The 19,759-nt window shown below is 37.4% G+C and overlaps 1 protein-coding gene across 2 annotated transcripts; it reads right to left on the bottom strand.

The window, feature by feature from the left end:
- Positions 1-731: 731 nt before the first annotated feature.
- Positions 732-19,656, bottom strand: LOC107807875 (DNA gyrase subunit A, chloroplastic/mitochondrial-like). 2 transcript variants are annotated; one of them, XM_016632327.2, is made up of 27 exons: positions 19,029-19,656; positions 18,007-18,076; positions 17,821-17,886; positions 17,410-17,511; positions 16,781-16,825; positions 16,593-16,691; positions 16,387-16,473; positions 15,722-15,792; positions 14,158-14,266; positions 14,001-14,063; positions 10,579-10,644; positions 10,346-10,434; positions 9,207-9,255; positions 8,830-8,916; positions 7,635-7,728; positions 7,386-7,456; positions 7,204-7,293; positions 6,458-6,583; positions 6,204-6,361; positions 5,826-5,907; positions 5,586-5,750; positions 5,405-5,506; positions 4,652-4,788; positions 3,674-3,794; positions 3,478-3,529; positions 3,277-3,376; positions 732-1,188 (listed from the first exon to the last, which is right to left on the bottom strand). In XM_016632327.2, the coding sequence occupies exons 1-27, from the start codon at positions 19,460-19,462 to the stop codon at positions 1,077-1,079; spliced, it is 2,847 nt and encodes a 948-aa protein (XP_016487813.1). In that variant the 5' UTR covers positions 19,463-19,656; the 3' UTR covers positions 732-1,076. The 2 variants fall into 2 exon arrangements, 1 of the variants encoding a protein (XP_016487813.1); XR_012702897.1 differs by lacking the exons at positions 732-1,188; positions 3,277-3,376; positions 3,478-3,529 and having other exon boundaries at positions 4,553-4,788.
- Between the last annotated feature and the right edge of the window lie 103 nt (positions 19,657-19,759).

Below are 19,759 nucleotides of genomic sequence, written 5' to 3'. Positions count from 1 at the left end.
TTGTGCCAGATATAGATAATCTTCTATCACGGGTAATATTTATCCATAACGGAGTACTGAAAGGATAAGCTTCTTCAGGAGGCTTATTTCCAATAGAGTACTAAATAGATAAATGTATTTATGGCGGAGTCTCATATGGATAAACTTCTTCAGGAAGCTTATTTACAACGGAGTACTAAATGAACATCCATAATATAATATATTCATAACAATTTTGCAGTTGTAAAGTTCTTGGCATATTACCTATTGGCTGATTCTGCAGTGTTGTATGCCACTCTAGCAATTTAGGAATTAATCAGTGTCTTGAATTTCAGTTTCAGTTTTTCAGTTCAGTTTAATGGCTATATGTACACTTGCAACTTTAGAGTTAATTGGAATTTGGAAACAAAGATCGAGCTTTTAATGTTTATTTAAGGCAAAACTAGTTGGATAGATAATTAAATATGTAAATTGATTAGAGGGGATATCTACATATTAGAGCGGAAGTGAATATTTAATACCCCAATCAAAGACCAAACAGTGTTTTGGACATGCCTGGCACTTGAAACTATGACTTTTAGTTTTGGCGTATCGCAAAGTCAATCAAACGCTTCGAAAAACACCGAAATTTGTCGTCAAGACTTAAAACATAAATTCTAAGCCTGCAGTATTACTAAATGGCCGTAATATGTTTAAGGGAAAATTTCTGAAATGTCCATCTGTTGATAACTAAGAACATGACGCACTCTATATGCAAAATTGTCTTCTGTATACTCAACAAAATTTCAGAATCTTACAATCGTTTCAGTAACCATTTCATGATGATCTAAACTACCTAAATGTTTAGCTCTCCGTATCTGCGATGTTATATCTTTGCAGTGAGTAGACTAGAACAAGTGGCACATAAGATTAGATCCTCCCTATCGGGTAAAAAAATGATAGATCTCCCAGCAACTGTCAAAGAGGGATATTTAAGCAAGTATAGAATTTGTATTTACAAGATTCATCGTCAGCTGTACAAAATGCTATCCATCCTACAGCTACTGATGCTGGAAATAACCTGCGCTCTATTTTGGCAAAATTGCAAGGACGGGACACTATGCTGCTACTGCTGTTGCATCTTCAATTTCAGGATCTGCATCCGCTGCTGATATCAATGAGGCCGACTGGATCTTTCCAGCATGCTCAAGACGCATCAAAATTACTCCTCTGGAGAGTGGGAAAAGTAAGAATATATTAAAGACCAAGTAACAGCTGAGCTATTGATCAGAATCCAAATGTACTTCAGTGTATGTGTCTTTTTCCGTAATATAGTCATTTTATTTCTGTTGAAAAAAGCTGTTCGACAGAATACAGTCGCGCCGGAAATTACGTGCAACTCAGAGCTGTTTAAGGAGATATACTTTAATTCCACTTATGAAAAACGTATAATGCTTCCCTAGTCCCTCTATGCGGCATCTTGTTTCTCTTCCACTAGATATAAGGGCAAAACAGAAAAACCACAGTACCACAGAGCTAATTTCGAGTTGCTTGTGACTAAAGCAGTTTAGCTGATGAAATACCCAAATCTCCAGTTATCTATATATATATATATATATATATATATATCATTATTTCTTAGACAAAAGTATTGTTTACTATGTGAGTACATGAATCAAGCTCTATTAAAAGATATGTCTTTTGAGTTGATTCCTTGGTTGGATTTCTTCCCTCCCCGTTGTACAAAGTATCCCGCGTTTATGCAAGGTCCGGGGAAGAGCCGCACCCCATGGTGTGTGAGGTAGACATCCTACCCTAATGCAAACATCAGTGGCTGCTTCCATGGCTCGAACCTTGTGACCTATAGGTCACACGGAGACAATTTTACCATTGCTCCAAGGCTCTACTTCAGGATTTCTTCCCTCCTCATCTCTTCATATTTCTCATGTCTTTCTTCTACTTATCTCCTTTTCCTTTTTGATAAGGTTTCCATCTTCCTATTCCCGCTGCAGCAATTGTTACTACTATTATCAGTGAACTGTAAAGCTGAGAAATTTGCTGTTCTTTTTCCCTTTCGTAGATAGAATTCCTGAGGATCTTCTGATTCTTTTTCTCTCGTTTTCCTTCTTTCCTGAGGATTTTTACTTAACTCAACTGCTCACTGATATGCAACGACCAAGTCTTTACTATTTTCTGGGCAACATCTTGCAAATTTCTTTAGCTTCTAATCAACCAAAAGGTTCGACTTGACAACTTTTTTTTTTTTGTTGAGAAAAGAGTTCTCCACTGCCATTGACACCATCAAATGCTCCATCACAAGTTCTCCACTGCCATTGACACCATCAAATGCTCCATCACAATCTTCATCTAAAAGTCATAAACCTAAGCCCGTTAAACCCGGTAGTTACCAATAGTCTAAAACTTTACTCACCATTCATGTTCCTGATATTTCACTGACGGATATGCTCCAAAACCTTATTCATTATTTATGTCCTTGGTATTTTAGTGATAAGTATGCATTTTTGTAATTTTTCTCATCCTATTGCAAACGTATATATTCATAATGCATCAAAGCCCAGTTGGTAAATGGTAACCGGAACCGATTTCCACAGGATCTTGGGACGGTAAACCACAAAACCCCTAATTCTCAATCACTGCTTTGTGGATGAATACGAACAGGTTTATTTGTCAAAACGAAAAATGACCACAGCTCAATATATCTTTTTGTTTGTCTTCTCATTTTTCAAATTTTCAACTTCTTTCGAGCCCAAAATGGTGAAAGGGTGAGATTCAGTGGGCCGTTCCCTCCTGAAGTTCTTTAAGATATTATTAGCTATTCTCCCTTTTCCCCTAAAGTAGCCTCCTTTAGCATTTTCTAGTTGCCTGATTTACTTCAGTTTCTCTACCCCCCCCCCCCCCCCCGCGCGGTTACCTAGTCATTTGAGTAGCTTCTTAGTTTCCATCATTAGTGCTCCCTATGCGCAAACCTTTTTTAACCTTTTTCTCATGAACTTTTCTGGAGTCTTTTGTTGGCTGAGGTTAAATCAGCCAACAAAGGTAATCACTTACCCAAGCTTCTAACCTACTTAATTTTCAGCTTTGCCAGAGCTCGAGAAGGTGTCAAACTGTAATCAAACTATATCCCTATGTAAGAACAACAAGACTCCTGGCAATAACGACAAATAGATCTTTTATCCAATAGGTTCCAATAAAAAAGGTAATCACCATTCCAAGAATGCAGAAATTGGTATTAATTGAAAACCGAACCTATTTCACTACAGACCAAAGAAGAAAAAATGTTACAAGGCAATGAAATACCTCGCATATCGGGACTGTATAGAGATGTCCCGAACTTTTATGCGATTCACAGTTCCACTCTGGCTCACAAGAACAACTTGCTCATCACTCTCACCATCTTCTGCTTAAAGCATTTCAATTATGAATTGTTACCAGAATATTCGAAGTCCATGCCAGTAGTTAAAACATAACCATGCAGAAGAAAAAGTATTATGGTACTACCTAAAGAGAATCCAACTACGAATACTGCTGCCAGGCGATCTTCAGATGAAAACTGAATAAATGCATCAGAAGTATTAGTTGATGAAAGCTGGATAAAGATAATAAGAGCTAATATGCCTCTTCTTTGAAAGGAGGATGGACAGCGATGAGGATTTTAATATTTGTTTATACTTTGGCTTATAGAATGATGGTGTACCTTGTAACCAATTAAACCAACTCTATTCAAAGGTGATGTGCGGAATCTGCTAACTGGAACTCGCTTCCCATAACCACTTTCCGACACAAACAGCAGCCACGGGCCATTAATGCTTCTACTTCTGGAACACGGAATATCAGAGATAAGGAGATAGAGTTACAAACAAATCAAAAAAGTAACAGAAAAATAAGGCATGCTTTAAAAAATCATTTAAGCAAGACATATTGGTATAAGAATAATCATTTTTGGGGAGCCGATGGTGTTCAAATAAGCCGCCTTAGGGGGCAAAATCATTAACAATAAGGGTCTCTCAAGCTAGCGTAAAGTTTACAAAGTGCTGCAATTTAAGTTAGAGACATACGAAAAGCATAGGAAAGTACCCGTCGGTGCTTTAAGCGCAAGGCACAAGTAAAGCGTGAGCTTTAGAAAACAAAGGCACTAATGATGAAAAGCAAATAAATATACGTATAATGCAAAAAAATACTTATAAACACACAACAATTACTGGGGAAAATAATTTTAAAAACTATATTTAAGTGAATTTTATGATGTAAAAACCAGGTCAATCAAGCTAAATACAACTTCAAATATCTGATTCAAATGTGAAGGTGTAGTTTTAATTTCTAGTGACTAGTTTTTAAACCAAAATTTCTAATTATTTACACGTAATCAGAAAAAGATCATTTCTATTATTAACAATTAATATATCATTTAAAACCTAGATGTATTGTCTACTGCCGTTTATTTACAGTGGATATATCATTTGCCAACTAGATTTATTGTCTAGTGCCTCCCTCTTAAAGACAAGTCCATGGGTGATGAAGCAAATGCTTTGGTACCTACAGTTAAGTGCCAACTAAGCAACGCAAAGCACCCTACCTTGTTTTCATCTAACTTCAGCGCTTAACTGGGCCTCAAGAAGGACTTAAGCAACAATCAAACCAACAAAGATACACAGAGTGATGGATGAGAGATTACTGTCGTTGATTAACTTCCAAGGTCTTGTCCAGTTCCTTCTGCAAAGCATCTGGTATAATGTCCATGCTAGCCACTTTATCCTCGTCTTTTAGTCTCATGGCAACAGAGCCTCTAGTATTTCTTCCAAGTGCTCTTATCTGAGCAGAAATTTAACAGTAAAAGAAGGAAAATAAATTATCAGAAGAATAAGAATAATTCCAGCAACATAAGAAGGTGAAAAAAAACCCGGCACCAACGGTTTCCCCAATTCATTATGGAAATAAGTCCATAACACAATAAGAGTTAGAAAGTGTACACATTTTAGCACTTACCTAAATAGCAAAACATATATTTGTTCATCCAAATCCAAAAGCGAGAAAAACGAAAAAAGGAATGGGGAACCAGGGCTCTGAAGACAACTGCAAAACAAATTCTGAATATGCAATCCCTCATTTATCAGAGATTTATCTTCTATCTTCCATGTGAAAGCAAACTTTATAAAATCTTTGAAACCCGTAAAGACAGCACAGAAAAAGCAAGCTGCTAAGCGGTGGAATCCCCCCCCCCCCCCAAGATTAAATAATACCCAGATTGCTGATTAGCATTGAGGTGCAAAAAATACTTGATTCAGATCATGTAGTCAAATCTTGTGTCAAGAACAAACTTGTTTCTGCATGTAGCCAAGCTCCCATTCTTTTTGCATTTCGGCAGAAAGAACCACTAATTGAAACTGAAAATAAGGTACCCATGCAAGTAGAGAATAAGAGAATTTACATTTGCACAAGGCGTCAAAATAACCATTCCATTTTGTGAAGCCATCGCAACAAAATCATTATTTGAGCAACATTTCACCCATTTTAATTCATCACCTGGAACCTGTCAAATGGAAGCATCATGTCTAAGCTAGCTTTGGAACCAATAAAACAAATTCAAGGGAAAGAAAGGGCTGACTAACCAATTGAATTGCAATTATTCCTGTACACCTGATAGACGCAAAGTAGTTCAACGATACTTTTTTTATATATCCATTCACAGTAAGCATCACAAGATACTGATCTCCCGCAAATTCGCTCACAGGAATAATAGAAGTTATTCTCTCGCCATCAGACAAGGACAATATCTGGATCACGGGAAAGAATGAGTAACTAGAAATGAAGGCAACAGGTCAAGCTTTCTGTAGATGGTAATATAGTACCTGGACCAGAGGAGTGCCCGCAGCAGTTCGGCTGCATTCAGGGATCTTGTAAGCTGGAGCAGAGTACACAGTACCTTTATCGCTGCCAATTAGAATAAAAACAAACATTGAAATAATAGCATCTGCATGCTCAATGGCAGTCACCCCCTTGCACATAACTGAATAAAATATATTGAGGACCTACAAAGATGTAAATAATGAGATAATATAACGGGATTGTCAGGATGCAATCAGCTCAAACCAAGTTCCCTCTTCCATAAATATAAAATGGGAAAGCAAAATATTTCAGGAAAAACACTCTATATTAGTGTCTCATCATATGGCAGTATGATGAAATAATCTGAGCCAACGTAGAAATAAAAGTGATCACAAGTTTACCTAAAATAAAGAACTTTGTCGTGCGCCCGGCAAACAAGGAAATCAGACATGGCATCATTTACTCTCAGTTTACCAACTGATTTACCAATTGTCCCACGATTTTGAAGATTAAATGAGTCAGGTTTCATCCGTTTAACATAACCCTTCTCACTAATTGCCTGGAAAAAAGGAGCAACGAAAATTTAAAGGAAAAAGGAAACACGAACTTTTGAAAAGGAAACGTAAAATTTTGAAACCTAGACAGCGCATATTACCAGTAGCATTTCTTCATTCGGAATTATGTCTATATCTTCAAGCTCACCGCTGTCTGTATCCTCTAACATTGAACGCCTCGGAGTGAAAAACTTGTTCTTGATTTCAATTGCTTCTTCTTCAATCAACTGGTTGTTCATGTTTCAGAAATCAGAAAAGCAAGTAGGCTAATGTCAACTGACTAGGTAATAGATGTATCACTACATTATATCAGAATGTCATTGTTAAGGAGGTGAACAATCAGAACAAGGTAACAGATGTATCAAGTGATTATATCAGAATGTCATTGTCAAGAAGGTAAACAATCAGATTATCAGCGTACTGCCTACAAAAGCCCCCCCCCCCCCAAAAGGCGCCGGTAAAGGAGAATGGGAAAAGAAGAACCAGGAAAAGAACTCACTAGACAGCAGTAACAGGTTGCTTCTACGGTGTATTACCTAAGTTGGGTATCTCCATTAGATTAGTTTTAAAAAAAAATTATTGATTAGCGAAATTAACACAAAGTTGACTTGTGGACAAATAAAGGTACAATAATAACCAACAAATTGACAAACATATGGCAATCGAATCCTTCAAAGAAGGAAAAATAGCAATATGATGCAACAACAACAACAACCCAATGAAAATCCCACAAGTGGGGTCTGGGTAGGGTATGATGATATATACCAAATTGCTACAAGAATATTAATTCATATCTAAGCTCGATAAGATGAAGAAAAAATAGGGAAAACAGTTCTTATGAGGCTACCTGGAGTATTTGCTTCTTACTAGACAAAAGTTCCTCTAGCTTGGAAATTTGTGCTCTCAAAGATTTTCCCTCCTCGACAAATTTATTTCTCTGCATTACCCATACAGAAAAGCACAATGTCAGAGACAGTTCAAGAAGCTAAAGAACCCACCAAACTTTAAAATGAGCCCCCCATGTCACACCTCAAGTGCAGTAAGCCTTCTCAGGCTTATGTCCAGTATAGCTTCAGCTTGTTTTTCAGACAATTCAAATTCTGCAGGTGAAGTTGATAAGAAATGGAATTGGCAATGTTTCCCGACTAGTTATATTATCAGTATAAAATACAGTTTGAAAAATAGAAGAGAAAGGCTAATGCAGTTTCCAACACAAATATGAGCAGGCAATAGTGAAAAATCAAGCAACATTTAGGTATAAGTGAGTAATTGTGCTACCTTTTCTCAAATTAGCAGCTGCCAGCGCATTACTTGATGCTTTTCTGATTGTATTGATGACCTCATCCAAGTTATCAAGCCCAATTATGATACCCTAAAGTCAAAAAAGTGGAGGAAGAGAGAGAGAGAGGAGGGGATATCAGTAGCTTTATTCATAAATTCAACATATTTCACTTGAGCTACACATACCTATTTATATGTGTCAAACACAAATTCATACGTCATTTGTCGGATTTAGGACAATATCTAACCTAACTCTTTCAATCTTCTAATATTCTGATCCTAGCATTAAAGATATACATTTTACTTCTAACACGCTCTCCAAAAGTCAAGGTGGGAAACCAACTTGATCTTGTTCATAATCAGAAAAATGAAGGGAAAAAAATAGTCATCAGAATGGTTGCTAAAAACCTGTCGGAAAATTGCCGTAAGTGTTCTTATTACAGACAAATGCTTAATGAGAATCTCGATAAAAAAATTTCAATAGCCAAAATCTCGCTGGAAAATTTGTTGCCGAAACAGAGGTCAGGAAGAGGCAGTATCGCCAAAACCGTCACGGGAAAAGATGTGTGCTGCCAGAACAGTATTCAGAAATAGGAGTATGTCTTTGAACGGTCAAGAGAAAAGGAAACAGCCACAGAGAAGGAAATTACGGGCTAAAACCGGCGGCCAGGTAAGTAGCGTGTCTCTTTTAAGATTGTAAAGGATTTGATACCATGTATAGAAATTAGAAAGGAAAATTAACATACAGATAAAATGGTAAATACAAGTCCTGCCTATTTATAGGTGTCAAACACAATACTCACCATTTTATTTGCTTAATTTGAGACAATATCTAAGTTAAGAACTTGCCCCAAGGCTCTGGTCTAATGGGCAGAGCGCAACTTGTGATGTGTGGGTTAGGCAGGTGCACGTCATGCGTTCGAACCCAACCGCAGACAAAAAGCCTGGTATTTAAGTGGAGAAGGGTAGAGGGACGGGCCCATTAGCCACCGAATTTCGAACCGTGGCCACTGGTCCTCGGGGATTTCGTGGTTATCCAAAAAAATCTAACTTAAGAACTTAAGTTTTCTAATATTCTAATTCTGACATTCTAAGACTACTGATAAGAAATATCATTCTACGACTAACAATTTTTTTCCTTATTTTGAGAATAATAAAGGTATTCTATGACAAAAAAATTCTTCTGACACACCTCAACAATGTGGTCTCTTTCTTGTGCTTGTGATAGTTTAAATTTCGCACGCCTTTCAACAACAGAGCATCTGAAATCCAAAAATGCCTGCAAGATACAAAAAGGTATAACAATTCTGTGCCTGATGAATGCATGTCAAAGATAAACCTTAATGGAAAAGTATCACGGGACACCAAATAAATAACACTAAGATAACAGAAGACACGATTTACGTGAAATATATCAATTTTAGAAGTAAAAAAAAAGGAAACTAAAAGAGAAAATTAGAAGGTGATTACAGAAAAAACAAAACTTGCATTAATGCTTAAACGTAGCATTTAATGGAAATTGAAAAAATATACATACAGAGTATTCATCATATAGAAACAATTTGTCACCTGGAGTAGTTCCTTTAACCCCATCAGCTTTGGTTGACCATTAAGAATACTGAAAAAAATATTGAATGATGACTAGTTAGCTAGAGGCATGATAACAAGTGTGGACATGGCATGTGAGCAATGTAAAATACATTACACCAAGCAACACATGGAGAGTACTAAATTAGACATAAAAGAGCTTTCTAAGCCTCCTGAGCAGAAAAAATAGCACCTGGAAATGTATCCAAGGCCCATTGTATTGGAAAATTATAAAGCCAATGCACCAGCAGTACACATCTTACAATTTAATAATGTCAATTTTGGAAAACTTGATTGCAACCTACTTCATTTCTTGTGCCAAAGTGCTACTAATATTCTATAAGCTTAATTATATAAATGGCATCATCAATTCTATTGCCTATAGAGGACAAATAAATACAAGTACAGTGAATACTTGACTAGTCAAATACCATGACCAATCCACATGGTCTCAAGTTGCAACATTAAATGATTACATAATGATCCCAAATTCCTACAGATTTACCGAATCATAACTTTTGAGTTGTAAGAACGGTCATATAGTTAAACAGAGGAAAAAATAGAACTCCCAAACTCCAAAATCTAGTTCCATTTTTCTCATGGAGAAAAGTTTTCAACAATGCAAGTATGTCAAGGGAAAAAAGATTATAAACTTCTTATTGAAGAATAACATGTTTTGAAGGCCATTATTATTCTTGATAAAGTGATAACAGCTGGAGAATGAAGATGCATCTTGCAATACATCGCAGTCAATCAGCAGTCAAAACCCTTGGGGGAACAAACTAAAAAATGTCTCGTCCCCTGTTCAATCATTTACGATAACAGAAGTCACGCATGGAAAAGAAATTTCAAACAGAAAGAGCATAATATTCTAGAGCGAAAACAGAAATCAAGAGATACAAAGCTATTATTATATTTCTTCAAGAACCAAACTTTCAACGACTCTGATATAGATATCAGAGAACTGTGGGACAGTCTATGCACAAAATAGGTCTCTAGCATACAACTGATTGCTGCAGGGGTTGACCTTGTGATGTGGTAACAGAGTGATCGAGAATAAGGAGTTTCCTTCTTTTGCAAACAAAGTCTATAGCTCCCAAAAGTGGTTGATAATCACTTACCCAACCATGTTGCAACTAAAACTGGATTGCAGAGCAGTAAGACGGTAAAGATTGTTCAATACGATGGCTGGATCTGACCCTCGCTTAAGCTGGAAAACATTTGGCAAAGCTAAATGATCAATCAGTGCCAAACTTTGATGGGTTTAGAAGAACACATGCAACCATATCAAAGAGCCATGGGATACGATAACATTGACAAATTGGGGAACAGGGAATATCAATTATTTCACTACCTCAATGACTATACGCATTCCAGATCGATCACTCTCATCACGGATATCACTTACTCCTTCCAAAATCTGGCAAGAAAGGGAATCAAAACATCAGGTGCTGTGGTTCAACTCTTGACCTAATCAAGATATTGAAGACAATAAAATTCAGAGATCAAACTTCAGAAAATAGGAAAAGCATCACAGAATCAGTATATATCAAGTGGAGATGGTGTGGATTTTGATATACATCAAGTGTAGATGGCATGTGCATTCCGCAAAAAGAAAAAGAAAATGTGCTTCCATGAGAAATCTGCGTTCTGCACTCCTCAAAAGGTTATAGATTCTGCTCTCCATTAAAAGCCACATCAGAGAGTGAGGGCACTTCTCCAAACATAGAATCCTATACCAAAGGAGCTCCTTTACTCCAGAAAATTTGAAAGCAACACCAGCTACTACAAAGCTTATTTATGTTCTGTAGACTGTCCACTGTGAAAATGGACCCATTGTGCTAACCATATGAAAATGCAACCATTAGGTGCTTTAGCATCCAAGAGAGCCCTCAATGGAATTTCTCTTCCATCATTTCTGCAGAAGACTGATAAAACATCTAAACTTGAACTTTCAGTTGGCTGTTCGGTCCTTTCCATCTTCAAATATCCCTTCACCCAGTCAATAGTTGTAGCATACAGCATAGGAAGTCCCTGCCGAAACTTCCAATTAACTAATCCTAATTGCCCCTTAAATCCCAGAATTCTTAACGCATTATTTGCACATTCCCGAAGCACCTCATTAAAAGAACAACTTCATATATAAAAATGTACTAGGAAGCTAAGTTGCTCAGACTCGGGTGCGGGTGTCCGATACGGGTGCGGAACTAGAGGTCGGATCCTTCATAATCTAAATTTAAAGATTCGGGGCTAAGGATCCAGGTACGGATACAGGTGCGGGGATTCGGCAAAAAAATAATCCAAATATCTAAAAATAGACATTATGTGAAAAATTTACAAGGTATTTTGAGAAGGAAAAAATACGGATCAAGAGGAGAATATGAGAAGGAGATAAAAGGAAAATAACATACATAGCATTTTTTATATACAAGGTATTCTATTTTCTTCAATTTCACCATAACTTTTGTTTTGATTTCAAAAATCATTGTATTTGTCCCGAATTTATCCGTCAATTTTGGTCAAAGCACCCAAAATCAGTTGATCAGATCCGGTACGGATCCCACACCCACGTTGTGTCGACACGGGTGCGGCACCGAAAGCGAAGATTCACATATAAATGTACTAGGCAGTGGAAAACGTGGGATGGAAGGAGACTATATAAGCACAATAAGTGGCATCTAGGTGACCACGTAACCCCCTTCGTAGTATCATTGTAGGCAGGGCAGCAAGCATCGTCTCAGCAGGCCTAAATTGTGGGTGAGGATTAGTTGTTTGAGCCTTCGTTTACTAGGAGAAGTTCATGTATCCATTTTTTAATCCCAAAATTCTCTACTTAGGGTGGAATATGTACACAAATAACACAATCAAGGCCATTTGCAGAATAGCCGAATAGACACCTATACTTGTTCGGTTTTGACATCACGGCTCCTCTACTCCACGAAATTTCAACCAGACACCTGAACTCGATTAAAACATGAGTTTTAAATACCTCCAACCCTTAACCAAGTACATGTGGCAAATAAATGGCTGAGCTGGAGAAAATGAGTGTAATTCACGCATACAAGGAGCGTGAATATGAACATTTTGAACAAGAAATGATTAAAATAAGAAGAAGAAAAAAATGAAAAAGATAAAAATAAAAAAATTAAAAGTAAAAAATAAAAAACAAAAGAGGCATATCTCTTTCTCATTCTTCCACACAAATAACACAATCAATGCCATTTTGTTTAAATTAAAGGCAGAATAGCCCAATAGACACTTGTACTTGTTCGGTTTTGACATCTCGGCTCCTCTACTCCACGAAGTTTCAACCAAACACCTGAACTTGATCAAAACATGAGTTTTAAATACCTCTAACCTTTAACCAAGTACATGAGGCAGCTAAATGGCCGAGTTGGACAAAATGAGTGTAATTCACGTGTACAAGGAGCGTGAATATGAACATTTTGAACAAGAAATGATTAAAATCAGAAAAGTAAAAAAAGATAAGAAAAGTAAAAAATAAAAAAGCAAAAGAGACATGTCTCTTTCTCGTTCTTCCCCGCACCCACCCCCATTTTCGTTTTCTCTTTCTCCCCATTCCCCCCCCCCCCCCCAAAAAAAAAAACCAAACATATCCCTAAAAATCCCTGACAGAAAGTAGCCATTTCTACAAGTAAAGGCTTTTATTGTTCTGTTTTGATTTAATTTTGGATTTTCCTTTTTCCAATTTTTGATTAGAAGACCAGAATTCAGCAATTAGGTAGATGAAATTGGAACGGTATACAAGGTTACGCGGGTCAAGAAATTTGATCCGTTGAATATCCAGCGAAAAATCGAGAGGAAACTGAGATCGAACTGAAGCATAAATGCAAAGAGGCAATACATTACACGCTGAATTAAAATATTTACTTAGTTCCCGCATTTTGCACCATGTGCATCTCAGTCAAACGCGGCAAAGATCTTATTTGTTTCTCTTTGTGAACTGAATCGAAATTAGATTTGCGTATTCTAAGCTTGTGGTGGTTTTGGAGTGGATCGCCGGTGATGGTGGCAGCGAGGATAACGATGGTAGTTGAAAATTGTGACTTAAAGGAGATAAGGTGGGTTTGGTTATGTGTTTGCATATGAAGGAGGAAGGGGTGGTGATGTGCAGTGGTGGTAGGTAGAAGAGTGAGAGATGGACTAGAGGAAGAGAAGGGGGGGACCGTTTGGGATTTCTTTTTTATTTTTTTGGAGAAAAGGGGGATAGATTTGTTAATATTTTGTAAAACTAAATTACAATGTGACATTAATTTATACGAGGTGGATCGGATAAATCCTCCATGTCAGGAGAGTGAGCTACACGTAGTGTCGGAGTACACAATCAACTCCTGTTTTGACCAAGTTCAGATATCTGATTGAAACTTCGTGGAGTAGGGAGGGCCGAGATGTCAAAACAGAACAAGTACAGGTGTCTACAGGCTATTCTGCCTAAATTAAATAACCAAGTATATCCACACGGAGCTAAAGGGTATCAACACAATAACGGTGCATGAAAGGGAAAAACAATAATAATAATAATAATCCTGAAAGAACGGATCAGAAGTAGCCTGGTATTTAAGTGGGAGCAGGGAATGAAATATGTCACTCAGCAGAGCAACGCATTGAGTATTTTTAATAAGAGAAAGTTATAACGGCGGGCACACGCTCTCCAAAATTTCAAACATGACGACCAATAGGGATTGGACCAGCTAACTCACAAGGAACTTATCAATTATCAAACAAAAGATTACACCTTACTCGTCAGAAAGGTACCTTATTTTCCACAAGATTAGCAATTTTCTCGACAAGGGAGGCTTTATTTGTTTGATAAGGAATCTGTTTCAATTATAAAAGCAAATATTAACACAGATTAAAATTCGAAGAATAATCCACTCTAAATCAAAAATACTGAAAAGGCAGAGATAGGAACCTCCTGGATGATTATTGCAGCACGTTTCGTCTTGGAGTCGAGTAATTCAATATCAGTCTTCCCCCTAATTACTACTCGTCCTCTTCCAGTCCTATATGCCTCCAGAATTCTGTAAAAACGATGAAACCTATCAGAAAAAAGTATTGACAAACAAAGAGGCATTGTAAAGAAAAACAAAAATAAAAGTTATCACAGAGAGGATGCATTTTTAGGAGGGGGTGAGAGAAAAACTAATTTGCTCAGTAGATATTAGTATCCAGTTGTTTCAAATTTTCTCTTTCCATGTGAGTTGATATCCAGAAATTTCCAAAAGAAAACAAATTTCCAGCCACAAAATTGAGAAAAGGGAAAAGAATCAAGCTGCCAGTGCCACTAAACATACATGATTTGTGTGCATTCTGAAATGGAGGAAGAAAGATATACTCGACACAGGAGCTGCAAGTGTCACATACCTGCTCCAGACTCACTGAACTTACTCGTGCAGGGCAGGGCATAAGAGGTAAAGGTTGGTACCAATTGAAACCTCTGGACAGGATAATTCTAGTCTCTAAGCAAAAATACAGGACATTAGGGTGCTTAGCTCTAGGTACATTAGTCAACAGTGTTCAATCTTGCATAAATCAAAGATCATATATTTGAGAGGGGTCTTAACCTTCCAAATGGAAGAGGATAAGAGAAACTCTCTAGGAAGATAGACTCCCAAAAAAAAAAGAAAAACACAATTTCATGGAAATGCACCTCAAGCTTTTCGGATCAAAGAGGGGAGCAATCAGGTAAAATTCTATCACGAGCTCAAACAATGATAGATATCTCAAGAAGTAGCTCACTACCAAAACATGGAAAAGCAGCGGGAGCACCATGCACAAATCAAGTCATATAAACTAAGAATTTTTAACAATGGACTGACATATAAATAACCTTTTCTATAAGTACAATTTAGGCTCCTTTCCTTCCACTGCGTAGCTGCGCAATTACCACACTAATGGCTTCCCAGACAAGAAAAGGTGTATCGCCCTAATTGGCCTATTTGAGGATAAAACTTGTTTTAACGCTTTTAAAGGCATAGGGAAGGATTAAAGCAACTTTCTAGCAGAATAATGCTTTTAACACTAAATCACACCTTAGCCAATCATAAATTGTTAAAGAAAAAATAAAAGCTAGGTGGTAAAACTGACTCCATTTTTGGCAGTGCATGCCACAAATTTATCATCTTAAATTATATGGCATACCAAAGACCAGAGATTGGATACATCTAAGACCCATTTATACATTACATACATGCATCCATGTGTTATCTGTCCTATCCAACAAAAAATCAGTCACACGACAGACACCACATTCAGAAGGCAAGAGTTACAGAATTTTCTAGAAAACTGCCTCAGGAAAGAAATTTAAGAAGTAAGCTCATCCCCAAGTACAACAACAAATACTTCTTTCCTGTTTGGGCACAATTATGTACACTGAGTGAGCCACTGCGTCTAAGACTCGATGTTATGATCTCTTCAATCTTTACGGGTGAGTGGGAAGTGGGAAAGAGGAAGAAACAGGAGCTAAGAATACCTACCCAATGTTGCCCATAATTATTCCACCAGTTGGGAAGTCAGGTCCAGGCATGTACTCCAACAGTTCTTGCAGCTAGATAGGAAACAAGAGCAGTCATCACAACCTTTTTACAATTAAGCATATGAAACTCTGGTTCATAAACAATGGCCTAAAACTGGGAGATGATTCCAATTTTAGCAGACAACCAAACCTCCAAATAGGTGTGGGCGTATGGCACACGAAATAGAGAACTTAGAAACTATGAGTAAGAAAGGTTTACATGTTAATATAACTACAAGTGAATACTAGAAAAACAGACAACGAATATGTGCACAATCCTCCTTATCTACAGGAAAATAAAATTCACACATGAAGTACGTGGGAGAACAAGAAATCCAAATGTATAAAATCAGAATCTTTACCGCAAGCCCGTAGAGAGGTTGCATTTTAGCATTTGACACCAAGATCATTGCCAAAGAAACAATAAATTGTGATAGTTATAACATAAAAACCAAACATGGAAATTAATAGTATAAAATTGGTATAAGAGCAGGAAACAAACATTTGGAACATTTATATTCTCTCTTCTTTTCTTTAATGCAAATAAAAGCAATCAATGATTTCACATAAAAAGGTAAGGAGGCAAGAGATATATCCATAAGCATGTCTTAAGAGACAAATGTCTACCGTGGCTTCTGGATTATGAATCAGTGCAGATAGTGCATCAACGAGCTCCCCAAGATTATGGGGGGGAATATTGGTAGCCATGCCAACCTGAAAACAGCAGAATATAAATAAAACTCATCATATTTAGAAATATTTCTGATATTATTTGCCCTAATATGGGGCATAAAAAGCTACTAAATAGCTAGTAACAAAGTCAAATGGGTCACCGCAATCCCGGAAGCACCGTTTAACAACAAGTTCGGAACACGAGCAGGAAGCAACGATGGTTCTTTCTGAGAGTTGTCGAAATTTGGGACAAAATCTACCTGCAACACATCAAACATAATGTAAAGAACCTAAGAGAGAACTTCCATCCAACTTATTACAAATTTTAATTTAAAGGAGGGAAACTGACTGTATTCTGCTCCAGATCTGCTAATAGCATGGCCTCAGTGAGTGCCTGAGAGGAATAATGATGAGCTTAATATGTTGCTTAAATAATGTTAAATAAATTATACAGAAAGCAATAAACCTAGCCGTATAGGACACACTTCATGTACTATTCTTTACCCACAAGGAAGTTATATCAACAACTTAAGCATAATCGAAAAGGTTAGCAATAATGTGATCAAGACTAGGATTTATTTCAGATAAAGATTCTTTTGATGAAAAAAATAAGCAGGTCAGGAACAACAGTTTCACTATGACATAAGGACAACTGCAACTTCCTTGCATAAAACAGAACAGAGATCAGATACCAATGTCATGACAAAACTTGCATGTGAACTTCTTGCTCATTTAACTGAATTTATCAAAATTTATGACAATTCTGAATGGTGATAAAACCTACATATCTGATTAGATTCAAGAAAGGATAGGAGATCCTAGTTGTTATTGTCTCCACTATCAACACAAACTATATTAATCACATTCATACTGGTAGCCTTAGGATTTGAACCTGAGCACTTGTTAAGAAGCAACAGTTTCCAAATGGACAATGCACTCAAAGATTCAGAAAACACAGAAAGGCTGGGTTTAACCTACTTCCAGTCGACATTCAGTATACCGCATAGCCGCAGGAGGATCTGCATCAATTGAACCAAAGTTTCCATGCCCTCGAATAAGTGGAGACCGCAAGGAAAAATCCTGGAAAATATTATATCATGAAAAGGTTACAGAAGAACTAAATAGTACCCAGTAGCCAAGCACACTGCAAAATGTAGCGCGGAAGGAATTCAGACCAATTTAACTACTCAACAATCAGAAAAGGATCTGGCCCTAGAGTTTGATAACAAGTTCTATTACAAACTCATGATCTAGATACTTGGAGCTCGTAAAGCTTTTCAGTTCTGCTACAACTCATACTTGAAAGCAGTTAGAAAAGTGCCATACTGAATCAATTTAAAACAACTGACATAGACACCCCTTTTGTAAGTGTTAATCCTCTGATATTACCTGGGCCATTCGGACCAAGGAATCATAGACTGCAGTGTCTCCATGGGGATGAAACTTGCCAAGCACCTAAAAAAAGAGGGGAAACAAAATAAGATACTTGCAATAAATATGGCACAAGAATACTTGCAGCAGATAATCATTATTTTATCACGTAGGCATAGGAGAAAAACAAAGATGGGCTACAACCTCTCCAACAACTCTTGCACACTTCTTATACGGTTTCTTGGAAGAAAGCCCTAACTCATGCATCGCGTATCTGTAGCCAAAATACCAATAACTTTTATAAATCCAACACAGATTCAAACGATAAGTAGAGCAGATAGTACAAAAACAACTAATACAAGGCAAAGAAATCTCTACCAAAATGTTAACCTCTGGTGCACATTTTCAAATAAAAAATTAGTTCTACAACACTCGGTCGTGATAAACATGAATCAGATGGCATACTTGGCCTGCCTTTGGCTATTCAGTCTTTCTTTTCCCTTGGGGGGGGCTAGTAGCAAAATGGGATCAGATGTAAAGGAAAAATCTACTACAACTATTTAGAATTAAGCAAGCAACACGCAGTCGTGACTTGCAATCTAATTACATTAAGATTTATGGTCTGAGAAATTAACCAACTGCCTAAGTCTTAGTGGGTAGAGATAACCAGTACATGGATTGGTGGAAAATAATAGATATCCGGTGGAATATCAAGTGAAGAAGTTTTCTACACATAAAACATTTTAACCATCATTGGCATTTTCTTAATTTATGCTGCAATATTCTATGAGTAAGACATTTCTATTTATTATGTGTTTTGCAATGCCAATCAGAGTTTTTTGGACAGAAGGTCCAATTAATTTGATTATGTAGATTATAAAGACTAAACTTTTCTCCCAAATATACTATTGCTCCCCTATCCTACTAAAACGATTGCCGCTTTTAAATAGCAACAAAATAGTGTTATAAAGTATTTTTCCTTATTTTGATATAGAAAAAAATGCTTTAAGAGTACCTTTAGTATAGCTTCTAGATATTTACTGAATTCTGTTCCGTAAATAAAGTAACATATGCTTGATATAGCCGCAATAATCACAACAAAGAATAAGCAATAGTGACTAGCAAAATCAGAGTTATTTTTTCCATGCCTCCAATAGAGCTTTAACACCAATATCCCTTGGGTTACTTCCCATTTAACCACGCATTTCTCAAGTAAGAAAACTCACAGTATTCGCCTGTGCACCGGCTTCAACCCGTCCCTGACGTCGGGTAAAGCGCGACCGAGCAGCACTGACATGGCATAAGACATGTATGCCTCGGTAGCCTCCTTGTGGAGCTCGGTAGGTACAACTCTCTCACCTCCGTTTCCGCCCTCATTTTCGCCTCTATCTCTTAGAATAACACTTCCATTGCCTTCATACCCAGCCTCCTCCTCCTTCCGCCGGGCACTCACCGGTCGGAGTTGCTTCCTTGGCGGCGGAGTGACCGAGGAAAGGAACCGGAGCTCCGACGAGGTTTTTCGGAGCCCCGAGAAGCGGGATGGTGTTGCAGTGAAAGTGAAGTGGTGGTGGTAGCAGCGCAGTAGACGGATTCCGGTGGAAAAAGCCATGGGATTGGATTGTGTTAGTGGGGTTTGAGGGTTAAGAGTGTGTAGTTTCATGCCATAGAAGCTGAAGAAGCTCAGCTATGTTGGGGAAAGCGGAGTTATCGGAAACTTTGTCGGATTGAAGTGCTAAAACCCTAGTGATTTCGGAGGAAGGGTTTAATTGCGCGCCAAGAATTTGCTTTAGTGGCACGTGAGAGGGCGTATCTCCTAGCTCCAGAGCCTATCTGTATGGCTCTTTGCCCAATATTGGGTTTCACCCCAAATTCAGTTAGTATATGTCCGTTTTGGACCTTCATTAATTCGAATTTGTGCCTAAAAGCTCAATTTTGAGCTTTCTGCCAAAATGAGTTT

Source organism: Nicotiana tabacum, chromosome 19, assembly GCF_000715075.1.
Source record: "Nicotiana tabacum cultivar K326 chromosome 19, ASM71507v2, whole genome shotgun sequence".
Classification (NCBI taxonomy): Eukaryota; Viridiplantae; Streptophyta; class Magnoliopsida; order Solanales; family Solanaceae; genus Nicotiana; species Nicotiana tabacum.
The sequence above is the reverse complement of the archived record's forward strand: the minus strand, read 5'-3'. Positions and strand labels throughout refer to the sequence as shown.